Source organism: Diabrotica virgifera, chromosome 5 (genome assembly GCF_917563875.1).
Source record: "Diabrotica virgifera virgifera chromosome 5, PGI_DIABVI_V3a".
Taxonomy (NCBI): Eukaryota; Metazoa; Arthropoda; class Insecta; order Coleoptera; family Chrysomelidae; genus Diabrotica; species Diabrotica virgifera.
Window position 1 is genome coordinate 118662625 of NC_065447.1, and position 12321 is coordinate 118674945.

The 12321-nt window shown below is 31.4% G+C and overlaps 1 protein-coding gene across 1 annotated transcript in view; it reads left to right on the forward strand.

Annotated features, from left to right (window-relative positions):
• Positions 1-12321, forward strand: part of LOC126884313 (DNA polymerase epsilon catalytic subunit 1) — a 263412-nt gene that overhangs the window by 216620 nt on the left and 34471 nt on the right. The window contains exons 23-24 of the mRNA XM_050650251.1: positions 7383-7637; positions 8916-9057. Of these exons, the coding sequence (XP_050506208.1) occupies positions 7383-7637; positions 8916-9057 (397 nt within the window). The remainder of the gene's footprint in view (positions 1-7382; positions 7638-8915; positions 9058-12321) is intronic.

A 12321-nucleotide genomic window follows, 5' to 3' on the forward strand; every position in this document is an offset into this window, starting at 1 on the left:
CGACAGTGGCGCATCAAACATTCTACTTATGGAGGGGATAAATAAATTAAAAGGTACCCTCCCTCACTCCCAGAATAATTTTTTTATTTTTTAAAGTTATACGTGATTCAAAAATAAGACTCAGTGTAATTTTAACCCGCCTCCCCTGTTTTCCTACCCCCACCATCAAAAAGTTCATTTCTCGTTTTTTATTTTTTTTTAGGTGGGATGTAATCAATTTTAAAATTTCAAAAAATTCACACGCATACTTGTGGCTTTTACAAAACATGCCTATTTTTTATAGGCACGTAGGTTGAGTGACGTAACCTAAAAAAAATTATTTTTTATTTTTATAAACTTTTAAACGAAAAACTTTTTTTGGGGATGGCTGTTGGACTATTTTGTTTAAATCTTGTGTATTTTATCAAATGCTATATTTCTAATTTATTTCAGAAGTTTCCGTAAGGTTCTCCATCTTCAAAAATCCAAAAAATTGTTTTTCGAGGGGGTTTTTGGGGGTTTCAACGTATTTCTCCAATTTTTAAATATTCTACAGGACACAGTTACTTCAATTTACATATAACCTGTAAAAAAACATTAATTTAATCTATTTTGAAGTCTATAAAATAGGGAAAATCACCAAAAATCCCCTAAAAACAGTTTTTTAAATTTTTGGGTGGTGAGGGAAGGGGGATGGGGGTGGTGTGTTAAAATTACACTGAGTTTTATTTCTTAATAATGTAGAACTTTAAAAAATTAACAAAATTGAATTCTGGGTGTAAGGAAGGGTACCTTTTAATTTATTTATCCCGTTCATAAGTGGAAAGTTTGATGCGCCACTGTCGAGGTATGTGCTTCTAAAAAGTGACGGTATAGTGTTCATACGTTTTCTTTTAGGTTTTATTGTTTAAGTTATGGCCTCTTATCGTGCCTAAAATAGTTAACAAATTTCACCCATAGCGGCTCTTAGTCTATAAAAGTAGCGTTCACAGAATTGATACTTTAATTTTAGTTAGGATTTTGAAATATCATAACTGTACTTCTAGGCTACCCAGAAGTTTGTGTGAGCCCTCAAATAAAAGGTTGTGATCTCTACTTTTCTAATCCGTAATAGTTAAAGTCTTCAGGCTCTCTGATTGATAGAAATAGGCCGTAAGTTGTTTGTTAAGTCACCTCATTTGAGTAACAAAATACTCATTTTTAGAGGGTCATATAAGGTAGATAGAGGCCCGGGCCAAGAAAATCTCCAATACGAAGTTATTATTTATATAAAAAGCTACTTCTAAAAAAATTTTTGTACAATTTAATATATACCCCAAAACGTGTCAGCACTTTGAAAATCCGTAAAAACGCGATTTTTACAAAAATGTCCATTTTCAATCTGTTGTATATCCGCTTCTACCGAACGGATTTTAACTCTTGAAATATTGCTTTAAAGACCTTTTTATTACCTTTAAACCGCCGACCAGAAAAAGAAAATCGGATTAAAATTAGATTTTTAACAAATTTTTGAAAATAGCAATTTTTTGAAATTTTTAGCGTTACTTAAAATGGTCCCAAAAATCAACGTTATTAATTAGAGACTTGAAATTGTCATTGATAAAACTACTTAAAATTATAAAGAAAATAACGTTTGGTGAGTTAAAATCGGTTAACTGGGAGTCGATATACAGCCTGTCAAATATAGGCTAAAAACGACCTTTTTTGGGTCTTTGACGGGCCCTATCTAGGGCTCTAAGGCCCCTAGGGGGCTGTAACTCTCAGGATGACGTTTTCTCAATAGGTCCAATAACATACTAAAATTTGAAGAAAATCCGAGGACCCTCCCCACAAAATTCACCGAAAAGTAGAAATATTGCTCATATATATATATATATATATATATATATATATATATATATATATTTTGTAAATTTTAGCTTGTAGTTTGTAATTCAGGAAGACTATGTACTGGGCCTGATAATGAGGCAAATAATGTAAGTCTCGAAACCGGGTGCCCCACATTTTTTAACACCAATAAAATACAAACTTAAAGACTGCGAGAATTGACCTCAATTATATCTAATAGTATAATGGACTCGCACTGGCGACCTTTTCATCTCTTGTAGAATAACAATTTATGGTAAATATAGTCAAAAAAAGCTCTACAGAAGGGATGGAGATCGTTATGCTGCCTGCATTTGGCACACCTGGTTGCTTTTGTTGGTGGCTCAGTAATGTTTTGGGCAGGGATTTTTTTGAGGCATACACGGATTTCGTCTTGATTGGGAGGTGTATATTAACAGCACACAGATACATAACGAACATCCTACAACATCATGTGATGCCATATGCTGGATTATATACCACATTACATAGACCATCATGCGACGCCACACACGGTAAGGATTATAATACAGTATCTTGAAGATAAAGGTATTCCAAAAATTGACTAGCCTTCTCAAAGTACAGACCTTAATCCTATTGAGCAATGGACTACTTTTCCCCAAAGAAACATCCAAAACGTGATCAGTTATATGCCAAATCACACCAATGCGACACAGATTACTGAAAGGAGTGTTACTCGTCTTTTTTTGACTCTATAATAAATTCAATTATTGTTGACTGTAACTGTAATGATGCATCGAAATTTTCAGTACTTTTATTATTTTCTTGTTTTCCGTTTGGTACTAATGTTAATGTCGTGTTATGTGCTACAAGAGTAACTGGCCCAATACACAATAGATTTAATATAAATAAGAAAAAAATAAAAATATAAAAAAATTCTTAAATTTTATGGGTGGCCCAATTTCTCTGACGCGTAGTGTATATTCAACAATCATAAAACGAATTACACTATCATTACAAAACTCACTGAAAGTTAATACATAATTGTCAGATTGTATCAGATAACAATACCCGTAACTGTATTAATAACAGTTTGCAAGTTCATCCATATTATTCTAGTATATCCTTTTCTAACATTTCTAATTTTTTGTTTCCTTTTTTGGTATAAATTGGTGATCTTCTACTTAGTCCCCACAATCAACTTCGTGATCTTCTACTTAGTCCCCACATTCAACTGTGATTTTCTTATTCTGGTTAATTTTGCCCGTCCCTCGAAACTATTACTTGTAATATTTTTCGTTTAATATAAGACAAACAGCAAAATAATAAATATTTACTATGGTTCGTACAGTATAAATACCGCTGCACGTCATTCGCTCCATAGCAAGTGACGTCACATGATACCAACACAGAATGGTTAAGTTATAAGTTTTCCTTTTTAGAATCGTTTAGCCGATAATGCGTTTTAATTAAGCACACTTGTCCGGATCATTCTTTAACTATGATCGAACGAAGGTGACATATTGGCATAAATTGATACAGTCGAACCCGCTTATTGGAATAGCCTTCGTGCCAAGCAAAAATATTCCCATAACCGGGATATTCTAATAACCGATCACTGGTGACTAACAGTAGAAATAATTGTATCGACTATACGTATCTTCGTATCTAATAATAGTACATAATGTACTTTGTACATACTGTGTATGTACATACATATGTATATTATGGTTTTATTTCTTTTTGTGCTAATAATAGAGTAGTGTACCTAACTGATACTTATTTTATTAAAACACTCAATTACATTTACTGCACATACATACATACATATGTATGTATGTGCATGCATACACCAATACGTATGAAATGTGTGCAATATGTAGATAATATACATATTTTCTTATTTAAATACATACAACAGAATTACTTATTTTTTCTGGAAAGATAATCGGTAATCTTAGACGAATTTGTTTTACATAAAAGATTATTCACTTTTTGCTCTAAATTATAATGATTAAAAAATTGACGTTGGATTGGCCTTAAAGAAAACTTATTATAATTTTACAAGCGGTTATGACCAAATTAACTGTTTTTTAAAATCTATTGACTGGCAACACAATGGGTTAGCAATAAAAATGTTTACAAAAATGAAAAAGTACCTACTTTATGATCTGTGAATATTTTTGTCAGATGGTAGAATTATTGGTGCCCACAAAGAAGTAATAAAATATTACCTGACAGACTCTATAAACCAGAAACCATGTAAATTTGTAGGAATTTGTACATAAAAAGTTTTTGGTTTATCTGAAAAATATTCTATAAAGCGGTACTGTTTTACTAAAACGTATTCCTATAAGCGGTTACATTTATTAAGGAGTAAATGGAAACGTTTCGAAACCTCAAATTTCTATTCCTTAAACCGGGATATTCTGATAACAGGGATTCTAATAAGCGGGTTCGACTGTAACACTTATTTGACAGTTGCGCTGTTAACATTTCAGATTTGTTTTTATTATTTGCTATATTGAATTTTTATATATTGCTTTATAGTTCATTGTTTTTATTTATTTACATTGAATATTAATTTGTTTTGTTGTATTCGCTCCATGCATGACTGACGCGACACCTAGCATAGTCGCCTGACATTTTTGGCGACCACAATTTGACTTTAAAGATGCGATACACATATGTCATACTTGACGTTAATATGTAATATTTATTTACCATTTTTGATAAAATTTGTTTACAAACAATAAGTGTTTTCGCGGAGACAGTCAGGGACTAGTCCACGATAAGTGGAGCATGCGCACTTTAAAATAATATAAATAATACCCTTGATAGATAAATATACAAGGTATATACTATGTATTAATTAATAATTTAATTACTGTATTGGGGCCGGCGTAGCTCAGGCGGTAGTATGCTTGGCTCGAGAGCTGGTAGACTGGAGTTCAAATCCCACCGCCGCACAGTGGTTCCAAATGCTGAAAACGAGGTCATGAGGCGAAGAAGAATGTCCCTATCTAGGGATTTTCATGTTTACATTTGTTTTCTCATACTATCGTAGAGTCGTAATACGCAGGTATAAGGATCAGACTGGATATATTGTGGCTCATAGCTCAGGAAAAAGTGAGCCATGTAAGAGGGTATTTTGGCCGGCAGAGAAAGTGAAAAAAACGCGTATATTGAAAACGCTCTAAAACGTTTTATAGTTTATCAATTTTATCGCTGTAAAGCAGATTCTTCTTTTTCAAGTATGTAGAAATGTAAGATGTAAGTTAACTTAAGATTTAGTAACAATAAATACCTTAAATTTGTTAATGCATAAATAGTGAAACTATACTTGAAATAATTAAACTTTAATAAAGATACATTCTAAAAGTACAAAATTCTGCATAATTCTGCGACTAATTTTTATTAATCTTAAAGTATATAGTAAGAAGATAGAGAATCACTTTGATTTAGCTGCCTATGCATTGCTGGCAGTTGTTTGAATATAAAAGTGGGAAATAAGGCATATTACATGATTCTGGCGATTGTTGAGTATGTATGGGCGGTTGTACACAAGTAATAGTTTCTAGATACTGTGCTTCATAAACAAAGTATATTGGTAATCAGCAATTTTAAAAGACCCTTATAATATAAAATTTTAAATAAATATGCGTTTAAAATAAAATTTTCGAATTTCTTTCGTCCATATTGGATCCACCATTTTATTTTTAAAAAAAGTAATGTTAGATTTGTAATCAGGGACCTTAAACTACCAAATTTAATAAAAAAAAATTGCGTTTTGATTGATATCTTCGATTTTTTTCGCCATGTTGAATCCGCCATTTTGTTTTTTAGAAAAAATAATGTCAGATTCGTAATCAGCGATGCCAAAAACCCTTAAAAACGAAAGTAATTCCGAAGTGCATGAACAATAAACGCTTTTAAAGGTTCATGACCACGTTTTCGGCATTTGGAACCACTGTGCGCCGGCAAGAACAACTAGACATTTTTAAAATGTCTATAGGCCCCAGGTCGACTCAGCCTGAATAAAATGAGTACATTGGATAAAACCGGGGGTAATAATAGGCGGTTGAAGCGTAGCACTGGCCCTGTTATCTTCCTTGTATACCGTTGGCCCTAGATATAGCATACTACCCTGCTATACTCCCAAAGCCACGTGAGTGGTATAAAACGAGAGACTATTATATATTAATTAATTTAGATTTCCCTTGTCGAGTATTTCGCCACTCTGTTATGCTTTATTTTTCCAACTTAAAAAGCTCCAAGGATAAATAATTTCGAATTTTATTTCCTGACTTATTAGACTTTTGATTCATAGATGGTGCTAGTAGCATCTTTGGTAATTATTTTGATATTTACCCGGAAAGGATGAAAGGATTTGATAGAGGCACTGCTCTACCCAGGTGCTCCGATGAGGAAACGGTTATTCCGAAATACGTATAAGCACATAGTAGAGGCTCTGTACTGTAATCAAATCTGAACCATCTTTTCTTTTCTTTTAGTTTATACTTTATTCACCTTTGGTGGATATTAAAGGAAATAGTTCGCTAAAATTATTATCACGGTGAATGGCAGGACGTGAAATGCAATTTAGATTTCCCTTGTCGAGTATTTCTCCACTCTGTTATGCTTTATTTTTCCAACTTAAAAAGCTCAGAGGATAAATAATTTCGAATTTTATTTCCTGACTTATTAGACTTTTGATTCATAGATGGTGCTAGTAGCATATTTGGTAATTATTTTGATAGGGCGCGCGACTTTTCCCCAACACGATTCTACCTTATCGGCAGAGTCGTCAGAGTCTACGGGAAGTGTACGGTAAATTGAAGCTGTAATTACAAACAAACAAATATGTATGTCTTTGTACTCACTTTATCACGCTTAACGAATGACGGGATCTGGATTTTAATGCATATTTTTTTTTATAATTCTCGTATCAAAGTTACGCGTGAAGTTAGTCGTATTGATGACATTTGGGGAAACGTCCGCGACCCATTTTGATAATGACCCGGAAAGGATGAAAGGATTTGATTTCAGTTCAGTGCCTCTACCCAGGTGCTCCGATGAGGAAACGGTTATTCCGAAATACGAAATACGTATAAGCACATAGTAGAGGCTCTGTACTGTAATCAAATCTGAACCATCTTTTCTTTTCTTTTATTAATTAATAATTATAATTATCAACATACTGGTATATTCATCAATAAACGATAATAAATTAAATAAATATAATATGGAATTAAAGTGCGCATGCGTTGTCGTGGACTATAATTCACCGACAGGGTCTGCGAACGAACATAATGACACTGTCATTACAAAAATTCGCCAAAATTGTCATATTTCGTCGTTACGGACGCTGGCATAGTTTAGTGTATCCCCACCATGGTCACGCACGGAGCGATTAATCCACTTCTGCAATAATTATGTGATATATTTGATTTAAAATGAATTAAGGATTTTTTTGTAATTTGGTAACAATATCAACTTAGATCTCTGACGTAGATAATGACGTGTAACGGTATTTATACTGTACCAACCATATTTATACCTGGTCATGTTTATAGGTGGATGAGATCTCCAAAAGCTTACTTATATGATCCAGCCCTTTTACGAACTTTACAGAATTTAATGAAGAAGCTTTTCTTGCAACTGGTGGCAGAGTTCAAGCGTTTAGGTTGTATGATATTATATGCAAATTTTAACAAAATCATTATTTGCTCTAAGAAAACTACAGTGGAAGATGCTATTTCGAATGTTGAATTTGTGGTAGCGTCTATACGTAGCAAAGAACTATTTCATTCTTTAGAGATTACATATAGGTAAGTAAATATATCACATTAAAATTAGTTGCTAAAAATATGTAGTTTGTAGTCTCTCTTTATGCCGCTAGTGCAGCTTGGGGTACAGAGAGATAGTTTGTAATATCTTAGGCCTTTATATAAAAATGAAAGTAACATGGCCAGTTAAACTCCCTATTATTATCCGTGGTTTTGGTAAACTAATTTTGAACCGAATATTGAGTAGTACATTTTTCTATAGCATAAATTATTATACCTGAAATGTTTGGTACAAAAACAGTTATGCCTGGTTGCACCAATAAATCTTAACCTCCAGCTTAGCTAAGCTCAACGTATAGATGGGCTACCTTAAGTATTTCTTACGTTGCACCATAATTTTCCATTCTTATCGATCTAATCCACGTGGCAATCCATTGTGACAAGCTGAATACGAGTATGTTTCGAAAGTTGAGCTTAAGGCACGTCTTAAGCTTAAAATCTGTTGGTGCAACCAGGCATTAATAGTGTCCAAAATTAAAGTTTATTTCAATACATACTAAGCACAACTGATTTTTTACCTATACAACTAAAAGTGATATCGATATATCTACATGAGCGCCGTAAGCGGGATTTACTTTTAATACCCAGTCAATACATTCCATCACCCCACTCTGAAATTCTACTTATAACTAAATTTAGAAATACAACAGAAACTAGATAATATTAGATTTCAAATCCAAAACGTGTTTGTTCTTTTCGAAATTTTATTGGACAACTATGAGAGATGCATGTATCTTGGATAATATCATTATCAGTTTTAGAGGGTACCAGAGGCTTCCCACTTAGATTTTCTTGGTGAGTTTCAACAGCGTGAAATAATTTCAACTACTTTCAACTATATACTAATAGAATGTTTCACTGATGATGGTCTGACTGGACCAAAAACGTTCTAAAGAATTGTAATCCATTTGGATGAATTTTAAATTTTTTAAATAAATCAAGTATTTTCTCTTTTATTTTTTCTCTTTTTTGAAATAATTTGTTTGCATCATCGTTCCAAATACAAACAAATCCATTTTTATGGATTAGTTTTGTGATCTACTTTCCTCATTTGAGTTCTACTATTAGTCGTGTTTCGTAGAATTCACGAATCTTTTTGTTATCTTATTGGGTTTTAGGTCTGTGTTTCACATCATATCTATCCTTGAATTATGATTCCAATGCTATTAAATTTTTTTATGAAAAATGTATGTATTTTAATACAATTTTCATGTAGAAAAGTAAATAACATATTTAAATTTTTTTTTTAATTGTTCACAGGCAATGTTGGGAACAGTTAGTCTGGTTGGATCCAGCAAATTTCGGGGGAATAAAAGGAAAACTGCCCAAAGGAATAGAAAACGATTCATTCGATAAAAGCAACGATGAAAATGAAACTGAAAATGATGACGAGGAGGAGGAGGTAAGGCTAGCCGTAGTTGAGGTGCTACCATACCACGTATCTCGAAACATCAATTACTCTTTATCTAATAAGAAATTATAATCTACAAGAATTAGGTCTGTACTAGAAAATATGTCTGACATGATCTGTAGAGTGGACCAAAAATCTGGTAGCGCGGATTTATCTCTTTATTTAATTATCTCATAAACATATGTTCCCAATTATACAAAAACACGCATACCTACACTTATTTTGCAATATAGAAATTTCAAATTGGATTCTTCCAATATTGCCAGATTTGCCATTTTATGATATCATTAGCAACTTTGATTAAAAAAAAACACTCTTGTATACAGGGTGATTGATTAGTGGGGTAATAAAGCTCAATAGATCCGCTATAGTAATAGATAGCAATAAAAGTTAATAACAAAAATTTTAGCCACCTTTGAGCTTCACATTCCAAAATTAGTTAGAATGTTATAGGGTGTTCGATAACACAGTGGCAGACCAAACTTATGTTTTTTTTTTAAATGGAACACCCTATATTTTATTTTAAATTCGAAATCCTGTTAACTTCTCCATCACAAAAATATAAAGGTTTGTTATGTTATACAGGGTATTTACAAAGTTATAACCAATTTTATATGAAAATCGTAACAAGTTCAACTCCCTGTATAAATAAAAATAAGCAAAACAGCAATGGTTTATTAATGCCATGTTTTTTTACGTATTGTCAAAATTTTCAAGAATGATTGATATTGCTAATTTTCTTTAAGTATATCAAATACAGGGTGAGTCAAAACGCAAGTACATTATTTTCTCAGTAATTTTAAATGGAACACCCTGTATTTTATATCACTATTGAAAAGTACCGTTACCGTACTTTAATTTTTAGATAACATTTCCTATGTCTAAATTTATTAGTTTTCGAGATATTTTCATTTTTCAATGGACCAGTAGCGTTGCCACCCAAATCATCAGAATTTAATAAATTGGATTGATTTTTTTGGGGTTACGTTAATAATGAAGTTTATGAAATACCTCCAACAACAAGGGATGAGATGAAAAATAGAATACAAAGTGTATTTCGATGTGTTAATTTACAAATGCTTCGTAGAGTAAGTAGCTCAGTCAATTATCGTTTTTAGGCGTGCATAAATGTGTTAGGAGGTAATTTTGAACACCTTATGTAATTAAATATTACAAATATTTTATTAAAAGTAGCTTCTAATTTTTTCAAACATGTTTTTTTGCAAGATGTATTACTGATAAATTGTTTCGTTCTTTATTTGTTACATTGTTACATTTACATACAAAAGTAGTGTTTAATTGTCTTCACAAAATGTTGTATTTTCTGTTTGTGTGATTTTTTGTAAAATTTATTACTAATTTTCTTTATTTGTTACATTTACATAGAAAAGTAGTTTTTAATTGTGTCAAAAATGTTGCATGTTGTGGTTGTGTTTTTTTTTTGTTGTAAAATGTATTACTAATAAATTTTTTTTATTTCTTTCTTTATTTGCTACATTGTTACATTAATTACCGGATTGATAATCAGTAATCGTCAATTGCCAATTCAGTCATGGCTGACTTAAAATTTAGATACATTTATGCCCGATTTCACCAACGATACCTAAACAGTTGCCTTATTAAGTAATTCTTATCGATAGGAACTTCTTAAGTCAATACTTACGAACAATCGCATTTCACAACTAAAAGAACTGCTTATCTAGGAAATGCTTTCCTAGGTATTACCTAGGGTATGTTTGACCTATTTTTGATAAATAAAAAGAAGAATAAGATGACATTTCCTTACTTTTTCGATTATTTGTCATTATTGTTTGGTTTGCCAATTTGGTTTTATTCAGTTTTGTACTGTTATAGTTATTTTATTTAGTATGTAGTTAGTTATTTGTGCATTAAGTATGTATATAATAAATATAGTCTTGTATGTTATTTGTATAATATGTACAATGTACAGTGAAATGGAGAAAGAGAAAAGAGTTGTAAATTTCACATATGACGAAAAATTGAAGTTAGTTGAATTGTCATTAATGAAATAATTTTAAAATAAATAATATGTTGAAAATTGCTTTTTATTGTTAATTTTTTAATGACACACTTTTAGTTATATCAGGAATGGACTTTTGAAACACAACACTAGTTTGTTAGGTAGTAGGTAGACTACATAATTTTGTCAACAGACCTGTAAAAAACTCCAAAGGATTTTCTATATTTTCCAACACATATTATATTTATTAATAATATAAAAGAAAATACAAAATTACAACTAATATACCTAATATTACAGAATAATAGAAAAATTAAGGTAAGAAGGAAATTATTGACAAACGTCACAAGTACATTAGTCAAAATTTTAAAAATATAACCTGACTGTCAACGATAAGTAATACCTAAAGTTTAGGGAGATCGAAATCCGTATTCTAACGTAAGGTAATGCTTAAGCGGTTTAGGCAATTATTATCGTATGGTGAAATCCGTTTTCGAGTTAGGAAGTACCTAAACCCACTTAGGTAATTCTTAAATATTTAGGTATCGTTGGTGAAATCAGTGCTTAGACACCTAAAAGAATTTGCTCTGAAAAATAAAAATATCTCAAAAACTAATAAATTTGGACATAGGGAATGTTATATAAAAATTAAAGTACGGTAATGTTACTTTTCAATAATGATATAAAATACAGGGTATTCCATTTAACATTACTGAGAAAATAATGTACTTGCGTTTTGACACACCCTGTATTTGATATAAAGAAAATTAGCAATGTCAATAATTCTTGAAAATTTTGACAATAAATAGAAAAATATGGCATTAATTTACCATTGCTGTCTTGCTTATTTTTATTTATACAGGGAGTTGAACTTGTTACGATTTTCATACAAAATTGGTTATAACTTTGTAAATACCCTGTATAACATAATAAACCTTTATATTTTTGTAATGAAGAAGTTAACAGGATTTCGAATATAAAATAAAATATAGGGTGTTCCGTTTAAAAAAACAAGTTTGGTCTGCCGCTGTGTTATCGAACACCCTGTAACATTCTAACTAATTTTGTAATGTGAAGCTCAAAGTTGGCTACAATTTTTGTTATTAACTTTTATTGCTATCTATTACTACAGCGGATCTATTGAGCTTTACCCCACTAATCAATCACCCTGTATTGTATGATTATTGGACTCCTCACTTCAATATGAGTTAAACCATAATATAAAACTTTGTATTTTATCTAGTCACGAAAGTTTTAAATAAAACTTCTCAGTG